Source organism: Lycium ferocissimum, chromosome 1 (assembly GCF_029784015.1).
Source record: "Lycium ferocissimum isolate CSIRO_LF1 chromosome 1, AGI_CSIRO_Lferr_CH_V1, whole genome shotgun sequence".
NCBI classification, from domain to species: Eukaryota; Viridiplantae; Streptophyta; class Magnoliopsida; order Solanales; family Solanaceae; genus Lycium; species Lycium ferocissimum.
In genome coordinates, this window is record NC_081342.1 from 20,750,383 (window position 1) to 20,771,427 (window position 21,045).

Sequence of the window (21,045 nt, forward strand, 5' to 3'; positions counted from 1 at the left end):
TGACCAAGTCCGCTTATTTCATTCTAGTTCAGATTTCTTATTCGGCGGAGAAGTTAGCCAAGTTGTACATTCGTGATATTATGAGATTGCATGGGGTTGCCATTTGCGGCTGCTGCTGTTCTTTCAAATTTTGGGCATGGGCCTGAATGCGAGAAATATCCATCCCTTCCTAAAGTGAGGCCGTCAAGCACTCCTTAATCAAATGTGGCCCCAAGCCACTCACGAACCGGTGCACGCAGTCCCCCATATCGGCTACTATGGCTAGAGCATACCTTGTCGTGGTTCCCCATTGTTATACCTCGCATTTTGAGTGAATTCGGAAAAAATTGGAAGCAAGTCGGGATGGTAGGAATTAAGGTTCTAATGGGATGTTTAAGGAAAATATTGACGCGGAAATATTAAGGAAGGTTAAGGACGTTGTAATGTATTGATTTTGTTTGGTTCATAAGTTGGTTATGAAATTTAGACGTGGAAATATCGGAAAAGACTAAGGGCAAAATTGGAATGTCGGAAAATGATTTTATGAATTATCAACCATATGGATCAAGAAAATTGGGCTTGGAAAATTTGAAAAAAAAATTTAGGCCCAAGCCATGTAGGTGTGGCCATATGGAGGGTCAAGCCCATGGGAATTAATTAAATTCCCATGTGATTAATGGACTATTATATAGTGGAAGATTCAAGAAAAATGAAGAGAAAGAATAGAAGAAGAACAAGAGCAAGAGAAAGGGGATGGCATTGAGCCCCTCAAATTTCAACCCCATGAAATCTCTTCCCAAAAATTATTTTCTTGCTATATTCCTACTAATTCAAGGTCCCTCTACAACGTGGTGCAATTATTTCGAAAGATAATCTATTGGTTTTGTCGTTTGAGTAAGTTGGTGGGAGTGAAGAAACTTGAAGAAAAAGGTAAGATTTCATTCCATTTATTTATGTTATGAAGGTTGGTTTGTGTTGTGGAATATGTAAAGGTGTAGAATATATGGAAACATGGAGGTTTGCTAAGTGAGTGTGGAAGATGGTATGGGCCGTGCATGTATATGTGTTGTATGTCCATAGTATGTTGAAATTATGTTGTATTCTAGTTATGAATGTTATGGAATTTGTATTGGAAATGAAAGTAGAACAAAAATTGAATGAAGGGAAAATTGTATGTTGGCCGTGGCCTACATGTAAGGGAAAGGGTGACGAATTTATTTTGTTTAACATGTTAGTCACGTTGTCGTGATCATTATAATGTAAATGAAACAATTATGGGTTGAGTTGGTATGAAAACGGAATGTAGGAATTTATGTCGTATTTGTATGATTTTATGACATTATGGAAATTGAGCTATTAGAGTGTGAAGTATGATGATTGTTGATGAACTTGGAGGATAGGAATATGTTATGAATATTTATGTTAAAGATTGGAAGATTTGGATAAATTATGACTTTGGTGGAAAGTTGTGTCTTTTGTACAATTTGTGTATATATGGTAGAAATGATATGAAATGCTTCCGAATGGTATTGCAATGACTTTAGTTAGTAATGAATGTGAATATGATGGCATTGATTTGGACGTGTGGAGTCGGAATGGAAGTTACGGTATTATGTTGGAAAGTTGGTTAATTATGTCATGTTGTGTTCTGTTATGATTGTTGATGTTGTTGTTGGGTTGTTGTTTGTTGTTTTGAGCCGAGTTGAATCTCGGGGGTGTCATGTTTATAGGGGAAGTGCTGCCGAAATTTCGGTAGCCAAATAGAAACCAAAGATTGAAATGTCAACTTGCATGAATAGTAACTGGTAAAGATGACCATTTGCAGATTTCTGACGAAATGGGATTGGAGTTTCGACAAGCGTAACAAGCGCAAAAGGTATGTAAAGTTTGCCTATTTCTTCTCTTGGCACGTCTTAGGGTATTAGGCTCGACTTTGGCCCTCGGGGATATTCCTACTTCCTGGAATCTGCGTTTGAATTTTCCTTTTTTCCTTCAGTAAGATTGAACCCGGCTAGATCATGAATGGCTAGAATGGACTTAGACGTATAAAACTTGTCCAAATTCAATCCGACTACTCTAAAACATTTATTAATGATATTATGAAGTTCGATATGCATGTTTTATGTTTGCCACCTCGTTTGACCGAGTGAGCCCACTATTTCCGACTTTATTCTTTTGTAAATACGATTCGTTTTCAAGCGCTTTCAAGAAGTGTTTTGATTACTAAACAAAAATCGTTTTAAACATTCTATCAAGCCCTATGAAATGTTTTGGTATGTACTTCGACTCTGAAAGTTCTGTTTGAGATAATCCGCCGTGATGTCCGAAAGGTACGTATTATGATTCAGTCCGATTTCATTGATTTGATTCGTTATTCGATATTCGTTATTCGATATGCTTCATCGAGTCTCTGGATATTTTTATTGCATTAGTTTCTCACTACTCCACTCGTGGATGCCTCAAAGTTTCCCACACTGAGCCCGGGCCAGGATATGTTCTCAAGCGTATGTCTCTGCATTGTTCGCCGCGCCCCGTGCGAGGGGGTGTATCTACGTACACGGGTCGTGGTGTATGATGTGTGCCATGTACGCTTATTCGATATCCGATTATGTGCGATCCGACGTGGCCACTTGGTATGTTGTGATTTGTTTCGGATATTCCCTACTGGCAGATGTCGTGTTTTGGCGCGGGCATGCAGCGAGCGCCTCTCGTTCGTTCACCGAGTCCCATAGCGGGGCCGCTTTGCATATGTTTTCTCGTATGCATTACTTATGATTTTCTCCGGTATGCACTTTTGATCCCCCTATGTATCTTATGCTCCCTCCGCACATTCGTCTCGATTTTGATTTTATTTATTACGTTCTCTCGCTTTACATATTCAATACATTTTTCCGTACCGACCCCTTTCTTCGGGGTCTGCCGCGCGTGTACGAAGTTTGGTTTGCCGATCCGCCGCCTAGGTTATCTCTCGGTCGTTTGAAGTGCTCCTTTGTTCGGAGCCCATAATTTGGTACGTCTTTTCTCGTTTTATATGTTCGTATTGGTTCGGGGCAACGACGGGGCCCCGTCCCGTCATATGATTATGTTTTTGTTCGTAGGTCCGTAGACACGTGGCGTGGGTTCTCGTATATGTTTTCGTGAGATTTGCGTACGTTTAGAGTTTGTCTATGTTTTGTAACGGCTTATCGGCCTTCGTGCGCATGCCCACTTGTCCCGGTTAAATTATTGTTTCTGTTTATTATTAATATTTTGCTAATTTAGGTTAAGGTACGTACGAGTGCCCAACTAGGGCACGTGTCGCGGCCCACGGAGTTGGGTCGTGACACCCATATCAGCTACCATGGCTGGAGCATGCCTAGCCAAAGAATTAAACCGAAGGCTATACTCTCGAACACTCATACTCCCCTATCTGAGATTTAAGAACTTGTCAGCTCTAGCCCGTCAAACCTCTGGCGGTAAGTAATGTCGGAGGAAAGCATCTACGAACTCTTGCCATATGGGGGGAAGGTGCATTTACCCTTCTAGAAGATATCCAGGTGTTGTACCAATGAACGACCACATCTCGCAATCTATAAGAAGCTAACTCTACCGACTCAACATCAGAAGCATATATTATCTGCAATGTCCTCAGCATCTCATTTATAAAGCTCTGTGGGTCCTCATTCGGTTTTGACCCAAAGAACTCTGGAGGGTTCAAACTAATAAAATCACGGGCTCTAGCACTGACAACTCTTTCACCATAACCCGCACCCTTTCGCTGAGCCGGAGCAGCAACTAACTGAATCAGCAAATGGATGGCCTCTCTCATCTCACGACTTGAGGCATCTGGTGGAGGAACTAGGGGTATTGGAGCTGGAGCTAAGGCCCTTTCATGCTCCTATGAAATGGGTGGAGTATGAGAGGTCCGAGATAAAACCTCATTCAGGGACTCACCCTCATCTATGTCTGCCGGCGGCTCCCACTCAGTCCTCCTTCCGGCCACTGTAGCTTTTCTCTTTACAGGCATCGCTGAAAACATAACGCACGGTTAACAAAAAGGAAATTCTTATATCATAGCTCTATCGCACGATCTATAAAGAAGAAGAAGAAGAAGAAGAAGAAGAAGAAGAAGAAGAAGAAGAAGAAGAAGAAGAAGAAGAAGAAGAAGAAGAAGAAGAAGAAGGTCAATCATTCCTAAATGCCCCCACAGCCTCATGTTTATAAGTGTGGCGTGCTTCACACCCATAAACAAGACTCTACTGGACACGGCTCGTAGATACACCCTAAGATGAACTATTCTGATATCACTTTGTGATGACCCAACCGGAGGGCCATGACGGGTACCCGGAGCTAGCCTACCGAGCACCACCTAGCATACTTCTTCTAATCTTAGCCTGGTGGACCCCATATCTAACTCACAATCAGCATAGTCTGTACGGGTATAAATTCTCAAATATAAGCTCATTTGTATGATTATCATCAACTCTGCCCCATATATACATAGATACACGCCCACATGGCTACAAAAATGATATACAAGATATGAACCGATGAGGTTATGAGACATCTAACTGTACACACACATGTCTTACGAGTCTCTATGCAGAATGCTAAAAGTCAGAAAGACGGGACGGGACCCCGCCATGCCCAATCATGTACATAAAAGAGTATTACCAATATACTGTAGCTCCGAAGCAAATGGAGCGCTCCTAAGACTCCGCTGATGAAGCTCTTAAGGATCTGATCTGTCTCCCTACCTACCTGCGGGCATGAACGTAGCGTCCACAAGCAAAAAGATGTCAGTGCGAGTAATGTACTGAGTATGTAAAGCACGAATGACAACATAGTAAAGATATGAGGAGCATGAGATATAAGAGATAACCTGTACATCTGATTGCCTCTTAAGGCGGATATCATGCATGCTTAGCTTTTTTTAAAAAAAAAAAAAAACATCTTTTACATATATATAGTATATTGCCCGGCCATATAGGCATGGTGTTAGCATCATATCATCATTATCCCCCGTCCAAGATGATATCATAAGCTGCCCACTGCAGTGGTGTGCGCATCTACGCGCCTGCTCGGCTGATTATAGCGCGGCACGGTGTGAGAAAATACATACATATATATAAAGCCTGCATGAGAGTTCAAATAAAACGTTACTACTCTATCGGAGTGACGTAAGGTCGGTAAACCTCCGATTTCTATTATGGAATCATCATCATCGCTATATCCCACCTTGAAAGAACAACTATTATAAGATAGGATCAATAATAATGATTGCAATCGATAATCATGTGACAACTCCGTAGTATCATGAGAACATCAAGAACTTCAAGCTTTGGCATTTCTAGAATTGAAATCATTATCACAATCATCATCATTATCATCACAAAGGTCATTAGCAAATATATCATAAGAATCATGAAGATTGTGGGCTTCTAGTGTTTATAGGAACAGGAATATTGTGGATATAATGTGTAGGTTGATAACTATGGAATCATGCCTTTTGAAAGAAGAGGGCTAGCCTTACATACCTTCACATATTCTTAACTACTATTTTTTTCCTCCAAAGCCCGAAAAATCTACATTCAAGAGGGTTCATTACAAGGTTAAGTCTTGAAAATATGCTTAAGTTCAAACTCGAGCAACTAAAAGGCTAACAGAATTTGGGCAGCACTTCCCCTATTTTATCGACTTCCACCATATTGTAAAATAGCTCCCAAACTATAATAATAACGTCCATAATATCATAATCAAGAAGTTACATTCAAATTAGTCTCAAATTTAACCAAAATCCCCTTTCCGAGTTCACCTCATAGTCATCTTCTTAACTACAACACTTATAGCTTCTCCACTTTAATTCGTTTCCTTTCTAAGGGGTACTAAACCTTTACATCAACTCAACCATATGAATAGGATGAATAAAATACCTTATAATCAAGGAACTTCACCTCACTCAACTCCCTCCAAGATCAAGTTCATCACAACTTTGAAAGGAAGCAAGAATCTTCACCTTCCATGGATTTTCCTTGAAGTCTTGATGTTTGATCCTCTCTCTTGGTGATATAGAAAGGTATGGAGTGATGTATAACCTTCAAATAACTCTTAAGAAGCCTCTAGAAGTGTGGGGAAATAAGTATGGGAAGTTGGAATGAAAATGAGGCCTTTGGGGGTTTTAAAAGGTGGCAAAATTCTCACCTCGCTCCACTTTGCGGTGCGTATGCGGCCTAGCGTACTAAGTAACTCCCTCCACCACTTGGGGGTGATGTTGGACGATGAGCTAATCCCAAAATTGACGGTCGGCGGCCAGTATGCGACTCAGCATACTCAGTATGCGACCGCATACTGCCCCAATTTCTCCGATTTCACGAAATCGCGTCCCTTTTGATTCGTTTGACTTCTAATCCTTATGGAACCTTCTTGGCACTTGTATAAAACTTCATTAACCATCTAAGGGGCCCTATATATTCCCCTCAAGTTAATGCTGTAAAACTTCCCAAACATGACTCCAACTCCAATTTCTCCAACAACTTACTTCCACTGCTTCATATAACTCTGAAACCTTAAGGTATGCACTTAATATTACCAAATTCCCTTCCTAACCTTATGGGGGATTCATTTCCTTCTTAGGCTTGCGTTGGTTCACTCATAAGGTAAACGTCACGAAATTTTGAAGGTGTAACAATTGATATTTGAGATTTGTACTTTCTATCAGACTAGTATCTATGTAATAATGGCTCTTGTACTAGTCCAGATCAAATTTTGGGGTTATTATTACTTCCGCACTTATCATTTATATAATTTGAATCTGTTAGCTAAATTATTGTTTATATTCGCACAATTCTCATAAATGACTAAAATGATTTGGGAATGGTTCGCCTACCTGGAGGGATAGTGTAGGTTCCATCACGATTCACGAATTGGGTCGTGACACTGGCTCTGATGCTCATGCAATGGGATGGAAGTAGATTCTGCACTACTAAACTGGTGAGCTAGTCCCCATGCCTAAATTATGTTACTGGAAACACAACAATGCCCCCGTCATCTTGTTGCGCACAGCTATCAAGGGTTGTTACATCATAGCCCCGGTGCCTTGGCTCCGTGCTAAATGGTGGTGGCTCCTCTTTTGGTGTTTCTATTAACCAAACTCTAGCTGTTGCACTTCCTAGTGCATGCAATGTGCAAACTCCTCCTGTGAGCCGCTGCAATGGTATGCATATTCTTCTAATTTAAGTAACTAATAGAAATTTTACATTATTAAATCATTTAAAATATAATGACAAGTAACGGTCCATAATGAGGGGAACTAGTCACCTAGTTAGTAAGACAACAACATGTAATAACTATTTAATGTGTCAGTGTATACAAGTTAAATCTCACATCTCTGTCACTAATATTTTGCATGATCAAAGTAAAGCCTTCAAATACAATGACATGAAATGCAATTTTTTTCCTAGGTCACAACTGGTGCAAATGGACCAGCAGCTTCACCTGCTGATAGTCCTCCAGCGGACTCTTCTAAAGAATCACCAGATATTCCTTCAGGTATATATATAATTTTCTTTTCCTGTTAGCACTGCATTTTGAGGATTTTTATCCAGGCACTAAAAATTTAATTAATCAATAAAAAAAAGCAGGAACAGAGTCAAAGACTACTAGTGGGAACACATCTGATGGAAGCATTGTGGAACTACCGCTTCATCTCAGCTAATTTGATCTTCATTGCTGCATTTACTGCTTTTGTGTCAACTATCTTCTTGCTTCAAGTTTTAGGAGCTTTGAACATTTTAAGGTGTTTTTCGTGATTGATGATTTTATTCTGTTTGTCCCAAAGTTGTAGTATCTATATGCCATCTATGAGTATTGCATTTGCGCTTTGATTTATTCATTTGAGTCTTGGATAGTCAATTTTAGCTCATTGTTATCCTTTAAATGCTCATTTTCGCTCTCTTTATCCTTTTTCTTTTATTTTTTACCTTCACTTTCTTTTTCGCTTTGCTGAACATAATTTGATCCTTGGTGAGTCTTTGGATAACAAAGAAACAGTAAATTAGCATTCAGCTACAATGGAAACAAAAATTTTCTTGATTTGATTCTAACTTTTGTGTGCTAAAAGTTCCAACGGTAATCTTTTGTGACCTAACAATCATCTCCTACAGAGGCGGACCTAGGATTTGAGCGCGACGGGAGCACCTTTGCCTTTAAACATGCTAACTATTAGTGTCAAAGTTCAAAGATGCTACTCTTTAAACTTAATGATTATAATAACTTATCAGCAAAACTTTAATATTATTGATTATCACCACTTTGATTTTAATATAATAAATATACGTCATTCATCGTGGTTAAACTTGACTCGACTTTATATTCTAAACAACAAAAAAAAAAGTTATTTTTTTTTAAATAAAAAAAAAAGCAGGTAAATTTCTTTGCAAAATAGGTGCCGAGAGAAGAAATTTGTTTTAAGCCTATTTTAAACTTCAAAATTCTCATTTTTTCTCAAGCAAAATATGAGTCGCTGCTCATTTTGTAAATATATATTTAATGTAGGTAATAAAAGATTATTACCAAATACTATTTGTAATTTTTATAACAATTTTCTAAAAGATTATCTATTTATATTTTAAATAAAATTTAATTTTAATTTTAAAAAATATCTAATTAATGACAATCAAAACTCAAAATTTTATATACATAATTGACATAGACAAACACAAATATAGAGACAGGGAAGTAATACCTAATGCACGTTATATTACAATAACAATTATATAAAAAAATGGATTTAAATTAAAAAAATATAAAAATACAATATAGCATTAATTAGGTTATAGGTGAAACACCAAGAAAATAATAAAAATATTAATTTATAAAGGTATTACATGATGGGAATAAAAAAGTTGAGAGAAATAAACATTCTGTGGGATAGAAGGAGAAAATATTTTATTCAAAATCGAAAGGGAGAGTAAAATTGAGGATGTGTAAATAATTTTGGCTCAATATATAAATAAATAACTAGTAAATAATAAAATAAAGAAAAAGGAAAACAGTGGACTCCTAAGTGGAAGTACTAGAAACTAAGTTGAATTAGAAGAAGTAAAAAGAAAAAGAAAAGCATAGCAAAGAAGCTGCAGTTGACTTTAAGCAAAAAAGAAAAACATAGAAAAAATGCTATAGTGAGGTTTCGAACCCAGGTCGCCTAGGTGGTAAATCTTTTGGGCGACTGCTACACCAGCACGCCCAGTTAGGCCTTCTGTATTTCCGGCGCCACGAAATATATTTAAAGGGTCCTCTATATATATATATATATATATATATACACACAGAGAGAGAGAGAGAGAGAGAGAGAGAGAGAGAGAGAGAGAGAGAGAGAGAGAGAGAGAGAGAGAGAGAGTTTTTCGTGCCCCCCCCCCCAACCCCCCAACGTAGGTCCCCCCCGATCTCCAACTATAGATGAAGCCGAATTTCATCGGTGTTCCTTTAAAACCACCACCCCATTTCCTCCCAACCCTCCGCTGACTATCCCTAGATCACCCTGACCCCACCCCCACCCCTCTTTAATAGCCCCAGATAATTCTCCAGCCTCCGGTTTTACTATTAACATAGTCCCAAATCCAGCAATCCCCTTAACTTTCTTGGCAATCATGGGGAAACCTAACAATAGCTCGAAGAGGAAGGTCTAGCTCACAGACCATATGAACTTATCGGAGGAAAAAATGTGGTGAGCTTTAAAGGAAGAACATGACAAGCTAGCGGGGCCATCCTGATAGACTATTATCGGTAAGTTTCCTAGAATCAAACCTGCAATCAATCTCATTCGTACTGATTTCAATCGAAACATTATAACATTAAGGTTAAAGGAGTTGTTGGAATTGGAGCATATTGTTGGGATCGAAATAATAGGGCAGCATGTGGAAGCTCATAATTACAAACCTTGAATGATGATAAGTCAGACGATAAAGAAAACTACATTAAAACAAATATATTATTCTAATATAGTTTGGTCAATTGGCCTACATATAAGAAAACTACTATAAAAGCATAAAATCCTATTGAGAGAATAATCTCTCTCTAAACAAGACTCTTTAATGACTATATTGTGGATGCTATTGTAATTTTTATGTTGTATGAGATGGATTCTTCAATATATAGAGGTCCTCCAAGAAAGGGATGTTAGCCGAATATGGAAGATTTTTATTTTCCTTTTAGGAAAAGTAACACCAATGATGGTAATACTTTGTCTTTCTTTAAAGAGAAAAGTAAAATCAATATATGGTAAGAAAATCAGAGTAAAAACCCTAACACATATAAAATGCACCATGCCTTCATTGATTTCGATTTGGACGAAGACCATAGGAATGTTTATAGTAGGAATTCCCTTACTATTTGTGGTATGCAAATGAGACAAAAAAAGTGGACCACTGATTTTAAGCCGGACAAAAAAACTTCTCTTGTTACTCTGTGGATTATATTACCAGAATTGTCATGGCATTATTTTGAATGGGATGCCTTGAGTAGAATTGTCGATCCTATAGGTGCTCTCATCATCATTGGCAAGACCACTTTATCGAAGACCAGACCTACCACTACCAAGGTGAAGGTAGAGATTGACTTGACCAGACCTCTACTTCATGAGCTATGATAAAAACGAAAGTCTCCACATAAAAAACATAGATTGACCCCTAAACTATACCCCAAATGTCGATATCACACTCAAACTATTAAGCCGACCTATTACACACCTAAACATTTAAAAAGTGAATTTATTTACCCCCTGCAAACTGATGACCAGTTGCACAATGGGAAGTGTAACACACTCTCCTTCCACATCAGCTCCACGTCAGCGCCACCTTGGAAATTTCCTAAATTTTAATTTTATATTCATTACCTTTTCTTTATTCATTTGATTTTCTTTTTATTGATTATATTTACACTAATTAATCCCTAATTAACCATTAAAATCCTTCAATAAGTATGTCTTCTTCATCACCACCACCCCATCTCACCAGAACCACCAATCCGCCATCAGTTTCGCCACCACCAATCCTCCAATAATTGTGGACAAATAAATTTGAACGGAGGGAGTATTAGTAAATTTACTACTACTGTTGTTATTACATCAACAGTAATAGTACCAGCCCTCTTTCTTCTTTTGAAAATAGAAGAACAGGTGGCCTTCACGCCACCAACCACTGCTTTCGTCTCCTCCACCTTCACGCCACCCTACCCCACCCCCAAACCCTTCTTCTTCATTTCACCACCACCACCCTCGCTCCCCCCCCCCCCCACACACACCTCCATTCTCCTCCGCCTTCATGGCTGGCGGAGCTCTTGGCAGTGACGGGGGAGGACGAGCAGTGGTTCCTCCTTGCCATTCTCTTTTTTTTTTTTTTTTGTTTCTTTGAAAATAGCTTGATGAGTTTAATATCACACATAATAAAAAATAATAAAATTTATTTTATAGGCAAATTAGATGCAAATTTGGTGACCGAAAAATGAAGAATATCGGAAAAAATCGAAGCTCACCGGAAAATATTGGAGCTCATTGGAAACAATGGTGGTTATACAATAAGAAAGGGAGTAGGGATGAAGAAGAAAGTGAGGGTGGGGGAGGGGTGGCGGGAAGGTGGAGGAGAAGGGGGAGGGGTTGTGGGTGGTGGTTGAATAAAGAAGAAGAAGGGGGAGGGGTTGAAAATTATTTTTTTATTAAAATTTTAAAAAAAATTACTTTAATTTTGATCTCACCCTTCTATTATTTAAATATAATTCTTTTTTATGCCACATCAGCTCGCAGGGGGTAAATAAATTCACTTTTTAAATGTTTAGGTGTGTAATAGGTCGCCTTAATAGTTTGAGTGTGATATCGACATTTGGGGTATAGTTTAGGGGTCAATCTATGTCTTTTGCCGACAAAAAAGTGATCATCTCACAGAAAATTGCAATGTTTAGTTTGAATTTATGTTTTCATTATTGAGTTATGAAATTGGTAAGCTTATAGGGTTGACTCTCTCTAAGTGCTTGCACGACCTTTGGATTTGGGTCGTACTTTTCCATTTTCTCAAAGTAAAATAGCAAGATGGAGTATAAACAAATTTTGTGGTAGTAATTAATAACGTTAAGTTGAGTTCCAAAATAAAAAAGAAATATCTACTCATTCATTTGAAAAGTAACCAACTACCGATGTAGATGAAGATGAGAAAAAAATAAACAAAAGAAGACAGACGCTATAATTGAAGAATTAGCATTAAACAAATCCCAAAATATAAAGTACATCATTATTTTGAGATCACTATCATATGAAGATGGATAGCCAAAATGCCATGTAGAAATAACGAAGGTTCATTAAGATATAACGGAAATAGAAAGGGGTGACTAGCACGGATAATCGCAAGCACAAAAAGGACCATTAAAGCCAACTTGTTCAATGCATTGGCCACCAGCATTGGGTCCAAATTTTTGCTTGCAAAATGGCAAACATTTTGGCTCAACTTTTCCTTGGTCGCACAATAATTCTGGATGTATTTGGTAGCAAGTTTTTGATTCAACTGATGGGACCATTGTTCCAACTGCATTCAATAAAAAAGAAAGGTCAATAATGAGTATTGATATTATTAGGAAAGTATTATGCACAATAATATATTGTATGTATTGAACGTTATAGTCGTAAAGAAAAAAAGGAAAGATTCTTGCTTACCAAGAAACAGAGCAGCAGCAAGAAGAACACAAGTCAAAAGCTTTGCCATTATTCTTTCTAAAGATATACTCTAAATATAGTATTAGATAGTGTTTTGGTGTTCCTATGCTCACTTTGAATAATTAAGCTAACCAAATATCCTTTTATAGCTTGAAAAATAGCTACAGAGTGAGACAAAATCAAATTCCTAAGATAAGATTTTGAAAATTTGAAATATATAATTAGATTCTAAAAGTTAATATGTTACCATAAGTGATTATCATCTTTTTTTTTTCCTCAAATTAATATGACTCTAACCACTTACTATAACATACACATACTCACACGTGAATGGGTGATCACACACATATAGAATAAAGGGTTGTATGCAGAAGTTTCAAGTGGGTAGACTAGGCTATATTTGGGCTAGCTAGAATGACTTGAATCTATTGCAACCTATCCAAATATTTGGTTTGAGTCCAAATAGGCAGGTCAATTTGGATTAAGTAATGGGTCATAACTTGATATACCTTGGAAAATTCCCCGGAAGAAATCTATGATGAGACATCGAGATGATAAGGTATGTATGCTTTTCTTTTATGCATATGGGTCGTATGTGGCCAATTTATATTGCTATTGTGTTGTGGCCCTGTGAGGCAATGTTATTATGGGTTGTTGTGACAGGATGGTAACGTCATATTATAGGGGAAACTCTGGCGAAATTTTTTCTAGAATCCCCGACGACTTAACATTCGAGGACGAATGTTCCAAAAGGGGGGGAGGATGTTACACCATGGAAAATTCCGCATTAGCACACAGTGAATAGCCCATCGAAGGGTATAATGTATACGATGTTTTGATAAGCAAGAAATAGCATTTGAGGGTGTTAATTAAGATTTCCAAAGACATTTGAGTTAAGGCAAGAAAGTTGTTAAAGAAAGCAAGTCATATGCCGCGTGTCGGACATGATTTACGAGTATCGAGTTAATGATGCTTTGAGGAAGAGTTATAATGTCCCTTAGATTGGTATTGAGGTGTTAGACAAGTGTTAAGAAGGTTCCATAAGGATCGGAGATCAAATGAGTCGACGAGAACAAGTCTCGGAAAAGTCAAGCAAACATACGACGGACATACGGCCGTATAAAATCTACGGACCGTATGTCCGGTAGTAGATTTAGCCCCGAATGGTATGCTTCCTTTGGACCAAATATACGGTCCAAACATACGACGATGAAAAATATACGGGCCGTATGTTGGTCCGTATATATCTACGTCGGTCGAACTCAAATAATATAAGGGATCTCTCCTTCATTTTAATTCATTTCATCTTTCATCTCCACAACTCAAGAAGCCTCTAGAACACTCCAAACACTTCAACCACAAGAATTCAAAGGAAATTGATGATCAACTTCATCAAACTAATAAGAATCAAGAGTGTGAAACCCATTAAAGTCATCCAAGTCAAGAAATCCCAAAAAAGGGTGAAATAGGGTTTTGGTGCAAGGGGTGTATTACCATTCAAGGCTTGTTCCTCCATCATCTAAGGTGAGTTTCATGACCTTCCCATGTTGTTTGAAACACTTGGATTGTAGAAGATTATAGAAAATGGGTCATAAATGTGTGAATAGTGCTATTGTTGAGTAGTAGTTGGAATGAATCATGAAAATGGATATGTTGAGATTATAAATACGTTATAAATGACATTTAGAATATGGAATAAGTATTGTATGTGAAAGAACGCGATAGTAAACTTTGGTCATGATTATGGAGAATTGAAGTGGAATTGTGAAATGTGAAAAATGCAAGTGAATGATGATTATTGTATACGATATGGTAATTGTTATTATGAATGTTTGGGAGTTGATATGGAATATGGAGGAAGTCGTATAAACAAAGGAAATGCTGCCCAATTTTCTCTAGCTTTAGTAAGTACGTTCTTATGATTGTTTAGCTAATGTCGATACGAATTCCCTTGAAGGTATAAACGAGTGCATTAAAGGAGAACGAGCAAGCGATGGAATAGTTAAACGACAAAGGTATGTGAGGCTAGTCCTTTATTTCTAAGGCATGAATCTTATGGTATGAATTTCCTCCTTCTTCATGAATTCCCTATCTTCAAGAAAGCTAAGAGCCCTTGTTTATGAACAGCTATATGAGATAAGAGATACGTTATGAGTATGATAATGATGAAGATAAGTTAAGTCTAAGAAGCTATAGCCCATGATATGATGCTATTTATAATGTATTAATGTTGATCATTATATACACTCACCTTATACTTGTCCCTTCAAGGTGAGGCGAGAATGCTTATGAATGCTCCATAATGAAATCGGGGCTCCACGACCTTATATCACCCCGATAAAGTATGATTATCTATGAGTCTCTATGCATGCATTACGATGAGTTATGATAAGTCTATGATGATGAGCATACTATGATGAGCATATGATGATATTACACCGTGCCTATATGGCCGGCCAGTCACCGCCAAGGCGGGCAGCTATACACCATGGCCAGATGACATGGGTAGACACCACTAGTGGGTGGCATGAGATGGTACCCCGGACGCGGGAGGCCTGGACGCAGGCTAATGCTAATGTTATTGATTATCACATCGTACCTATATGGTCGGGCAGCTTATATATTTATGCATATATGACATGATGATGAGTATGAAAGTAAGACAGCTTGTATTATTTCTTTTATGATTCAGTCAGTCACAGATTGCTCCTCATTTGATGCCTCCTCATTTCATTGATGTTTCATTATTGCTTATGCCTTACATACTCAGTACAATATTCATACTGAAGTTCTTTTCCTTGGACGTTGTGTTCATGCCCACAGGTAGACAGGGAGACAGTGCAGATTCATAGAAGCTATCAGCAGACTTACAGGAGCCTTCCTTTATTCCGGAGGTGCTATTTTGAGACAGTATTTTTATATATATATATATATATATATATATATATTTTAGGGTACGACGGGGACTGTCCGGTCCATATGTCTAGTACTCTATTAGAGGCTCGTAGATACGTAATGTGGGTAGTATGGTCTCACAGTCTTTCATGTATATATATATATATATATATATATATATATATATATATATATATATATATATATATATATATATATATATATATATATATATATATTTGATAATAGAAGGGCTTATGTTTATAAAAGTCAATGTGCTTCAAATAATAATAGCTTCTTATGATTATGGCATAAGATATGAATGAGAACAGATGAGTAACAGAATGTGTGGTGTTCGGTGGTTAGCCCCGGATACCCGTCATGGCCCGTAGCCGGGTCATGACAGAAGTGGTATCAGAGCAGTTCAGTCCTAGGAAGTGTCTACGAGCCGTGTCTAGTAGAGTCTTGTTTATGGTGTGTTGCGCGCCATGCTAATAAACATGAGGCTACATGACATTTAGGAAAAATGATCATCTTTCTTCTTATGAGATCGTGCGATAGAGCCGTGCATAAGCTTTTATCCTCCCTAATAGTGTGTTGTGATTTCAGAAATGCCGCCAAAAGGAAAAGCTAAAGCCACCCAGAAGGGCAAGACTACGATGAAAAGGCGGCAGAAAGAGAGCCGCCTATGAATGTAGATGAGGATGAATCACATAACGAGGCTCCATCTAATGCCTCCACTACTCCGCCTATTACGGAAGAACAAGAAGGGGCATCAGCTCCAGCCCCTATGCCTCCAGTCCCTCCACCGGCTACTTCGGGTCAACAAGTGACCGAGGCTATTCATTTATTGACGCAGTTAGTTGCCGCCCAGGCATAGCGGCAGAATGTGGGCCCAAGTGATCGGTCAGCTAGTATTAGAGCCCGTGACTTCATGAGTTTAAATCCTCCGAAATTCTTTGGGTCAAAGCCGGATGAAGACTCGCAAGGCTTTATTAATGAAATGTTGAGAACGTTTCGGATTATTCATGCTTCTGAAACTGAATCCGTGGAGTTGGCATCATATAGACTCCGGGATGTGGCGGTTTTATGGTATAATAATTGGATAGCATCGAGGCAAGAGAATGCGCCTCCTCCCGTTTGGCAAGAATTTATGGATGCTTTCATTCGCCATTATTTGCCACCCGAGGTCCGCCGAGCTAGAGCAGATAGATTTTTAAATTTGAATCAAGAGAATATAAGCGCTCGGGAGTATAGCGTTCAATTTAATTCATTGGCTAGATATGCCCCGACTATGGTGGCCGACATGGGCGATATGGTACATAGATTTGTGAGTGGCTTAGGGACACATTTATTTAAAGATTGTTTGACGGCTTCATTGCAAGATGGGATGGATATTTCCCGCATTCAAGCCCATGCCCAAAATCTAGAAGGACAACAACCTCCGCAAAGGGGTGATCGTGATGTTGATAGAGGGCAAAGGCAAACGGGCCAAATCTATGGGCACATGCAGTGATTATAGAGGGGGATCAAGACAAATATTTTCTAGACACTCAGGCCAGTCGGTGACTAGTGCACCTCCCCTATTTGCAGGTAGGAGATTTGATCGCTCCTTCCGTTCAGGACAGGGTCAGAGTTCGAGGGCCTCAGGTTCACAGTGTGGGGGAGATTATAGCCAAAGGAAACCTCCGGTACCGCGATGCAGTCAGTGCGGTAGATTACACTCCGGACAGTGCCGCCAGGGTTCAGACGCTTGTTATACTTGTGGTCAGGTTGGGCACATGATGAGAGATTGCCCGTCGATGAGCAGTAAAGTTGGGACCCAGCCTATAGGATAAGCGGCTGGTTCTTCATCAGTGCATCCGGTAGGGCAGACTCCCCAGATTCCAGCAGGCCGAGGTAGAGGCCGAGGGGGAGCATCTACTTCAGGTGCTACTCAGCCCCGCTTGTATGCTTTAGCCGGACGACAGGATCTCGAGTCCTCCCCAGGTGTAGTTACAGGTACTTTGTCTGTATTTTCCCATGATGTGTATGCATTGATAGATCCGAGTTCCACATTATCATATATTACTCCATATGTTGCTAACCGTATTGGGGTGAAACCCGAGCCAATTAAGCCTTTTGAGGTATCTACTCCGGTTGGTGATCCCGTGATAGCTAGACGAGTATATAAAATTGTGTGATTGTGATATGTGACCGCCAGACTAAAGCTGATTTAGTTGAGCTGGAAATGCTAGATTTGATGTGATTATGGGTATAGATTGGTTGGTCTCATGTTATGCTAATGTTGATTGCCGAATGAAATTAGTTCGATTTCAATTTCCGGGAGAGCCCGTGCTTGAATGGAAAGGTAATACGGTAACTCCAAGAGGTAGGTTTATTTCCTACCTTAAAGCAAGAAAGATGATAGTCAAGGGATATATTTATCATTTAGTTCGAGTTCATGACACCGAAGCAGAGTCGCCAACTTTCCAATCCGTTCCGATAGTGAATGAATTCCCGGATGTATTCCCAGATGAACTTTCAGGCCTTCCTCCAGAAAGAGAAATTGACTTCGCTATTGATATATTGCCGGATACTAAGCCTATTTCTATTCTTCCTTATCGAACGGCTCCGGCAGAATTGAAGGAGTTAAAGGCACAGTTGAAAGATTTGCTTGAGAAAGGATTTATCAGACCCAGTTCATCACCGTGGGGAGCACCAGTTTTATTCGTAAGAAAGAAAGACGGCTCCCTACGAATGTGCATTGACTATAGACAGCTGAATAAAGTGACGATAAAGAACAGGTATCCTCTTCCGAGAATTGATGATTTATTTAATCAGCTACAGGGTGCCAAGTGGTTTTTCAAAATAGATTTGAGATCGGGTTATCATCAAGTGAGAGTTAGAGAAGAAGATATTCCCAAGACAGCTTTTAGAACAAGATATGGCCATTATGAATTTCGGGTGATGTCGTTTGGACTAACTAATGCTCCAGCTGTGTTCATGAATTTGATGAATAATGTATTCAGGCCTCTCTTGGATCTATTTGTAATAGTATTCATTAATGATATTCTGGTGTATTTTCGCATAGAATCAGAACATGCATATCATTTACGTATTGTTCTTGGAATTCTTTGAACTCGGGAGTTGTATGCAAAATTTTTAAGTGCGAGTTTTGGTTAAATTCTGTAACATTCTTGGGTCATGTGATTTCAAATGATGGTATTAGGGTTGACACTCGAAAATTGAAGTTGTGAAGACTTGGCCAAGGCCTACGATGCCTACAGAAGTTCGTAGTTTTCTGGGATTGGCAGGTTACTATAGAAGGTTTGTAGAGGGCTTTTCATCTATTTCAGCCCTATTAACGAGGCTAACCCAAAAATCAGCCAAATTTCAGTGGAATGTTACTTGTGAACATAGCTTCCAAGAGTTGAAGAACAGGTTGACCTCAGCTCCAATCTTAACACTTCCAGAAGGGCCGGATGGCTATGTTGTGTACTGTGATGTTTCCGGCGTTGGGTTAGGATGTGTGCTGATGCAGCATGGTAGAGTTATTGCTTATGCTTCGACATAGCTGCGGAAACACGAAAAGAACTACCCAACTCATGATCTTGAATTGGCTGCAGTTATTCATGCATTAAAAATGTGGAGACATTACTTGTATGGTGTGCATGTCGATATCTATACAGATCACAAGAGTCTCCAATACATTTTCAAACAGAAGGAGTTGAATCTGCGATAGAGGCGGTGGTTAGAATTATTGAAGGACTATGATGTGAATATTTTATACCACCCCGGAAAGGCAAATGTAGTAGCGGATGCGCTTAGCTGTCGATCTATGGGTAGCCTATGTGAAGTACCCTCGGAGAAGAAAGAATTGATTCATGAACTCCACTAACTAGCAAATCTCGAAGTACGTTTAATTGATTCAGGTGATGCAGGAGTTAGTGTTAATAATCCCACAGTTTCGTCCTTGAATATGGAAGTAAAAGAGCGACAAAATGAAGATCCTCAATTGAGCCATTATAGAGACACATGTCATGCAAAAGAGAACTCTCCATTTGAAACTTCTATAGATGGGATTCTTAGATACCGAGGCAGGCTATGTGTTCCGAACGTTGCAGAATTACGTCACCGAATTCTAGAAGAAGCCCATTATTCTCGGTATTCTATCCATCCAGGAACGACAAAGATGTATCATGATCTTAAGTTGATGTATTGGTGGGATGGCATGAAAAGAGACGTAGCAGAATTTGTAGCCCAATGTCTAAATTGCCAGCAAGTGAAGGTAGAACATCAAAAGCCAGAAGGATTATTGCAAGCGATGGAAATTCCTACATGGAAATGGGAAGTGATCAACATGGATTTTATTGTAGGATTGCCCCGTTCCCGAGGCAAGTATGATTCTATATGGGTGATCGTGGATAGATTGACGAAAGCAACTCATTTTCTTCCAGTTAGAACTACATACTCAGCAGAAGATTATGCGAGGTTGTATATCAAGGAGATTGTGAGACTTCACGGTATTCCAATATCTATTATTACAGACAGAGGAGCACAGTTTACAGCCAAGTTCTGGAAATTTTTCCAAGAAGGTCTAGGTACTCAAGTAAGGCTCAGCACGGCATTTCATCCGCAGACTAATGGACAAGCCGAACGTACTATTCAGACTTTGGAGGATATGCTAAGGGCATGTGTTTTAGATTTCGGTGGTAGTTGGGATGACCACTTACCTCTAATTGAGTTTGCCTATAATAATAGTTATCATTCTAGCATCCAGATGGCTCTGTATGAAGCTTTATATGGGAGGAAGTGTAGATCTCCAATTGGATGGTTCGAGATAGGAGAAGTGCAATTAATAGGCCTTGAATTGATTCGACGAGCCGTAGAAAAAGTTAAGGTGATCCGAGATCGATTGTTAACAGCTCAAAGTCGCCAAAAATCTTATGCGGACAACCGCCGGCGAGATTTAGAATTTCAAATTGATGATTGGGTATTTCTGAAAGTGTCGCCAATGAAAGGGGTGATGAGATTTGGTAAGAAAGGAAAGTTAAGTCCTCGATATATTGGACCCTATAAGATTATCCGCAAGGTGGGTCAAGTAGCTTACGAATTGGACTTACCTTCAGAGCTTGAACTGGTCCATCCAGTTTTTCATGTCTCAATGCTCCGTAAGTGTGTTGGAGATCCAACAAAGATTGTGCCAATAGATGATGTTCAGATCACAGAAAAGCTATCCTATGAAGAAGTGCCCATTGCCATACTAGACAGGCAAGTACGGAAACTTCGGAATAAGGAAGTGGCTTCAGTTAAAGTTTTGTGGCGGAATAAAAATCAAGAAGAAATGACTTGGGAAGCGGAAGAGAAGATGATATCCACATATCCGCAATTATTTCAGCCCCCGGAAGAAATCTATGATGAGACATCGAGATGATAAGGTATGTATGCTTTTCTTTTATGCATATGGGTCGTATGTGGCCAATTTATATTGCTATTGTGTTGTGGCCCTGTTA

At 39.0% G+C, this 21,045-nt stretch overlaps 3 protein-coding genes across 3 annotated transcripts in view; 2 read left to right on the top strand and 1 right to left on the bottom strand.

The window, feature by feature from the left end:
* Nucleotides 1–7,776, top strand: part of LOC132029287 (non-specific lipid transfer protein GPI-anchored 5-like) — a 47,471-nt gene extending 39,695 nt beyond the window's left edge. Inside the window, exon 3 of the mRNA XM_059418604.1 lies at nt 7,599–7,776. Coding sequence (XP_059274587.1) covers nt 7,599–7,672 — 74 coding nt within the window. The 3' untranslated portion in view covers nt 7,673–7,776. The remainder of the gene's footprint in view (nt 1–7,598) is intronic.
* A 1,597-nt stretch (nt 7,777–9,373) lies between these two features.
* Nucleotides 9,374–21,045, top strand: part of LOC132051938 (non-specific lipid transfer protein GPI-anchored 5-like) — an 86,466-nt gene continuing 74,794 nt past the window's right edge. The window contains exon 1 of the transcript XR_009413920.1: nt 9,374–9,741. The gene's annotated coding sequence lies outside the window, so the exon portion shown is untranslated. The remainder of the gene's footprint in view (nt 9,742–21,045) is intronic.
* Nucleotides 12,187–12,771, bottom strand: LOC132029299 (uncharacterized). The gene is made up of 2 exons (XM_059418611.1): nt 12,656–12,771; nt 12,187–12,527 (listed from the first exon to the last, which is right to left on the bottom strand). The coding sequence occupies exons 1-2, from the start codon at nt 12,702–12,704 to the stop codon at nt 12,334–12,336; spliced, it is 243 nt and encodes an 80-aa protein (XP_059274594.1). The 5' UTR covers nt 12,705–12,771; the 3' UTR covers nt 12,187–12,333.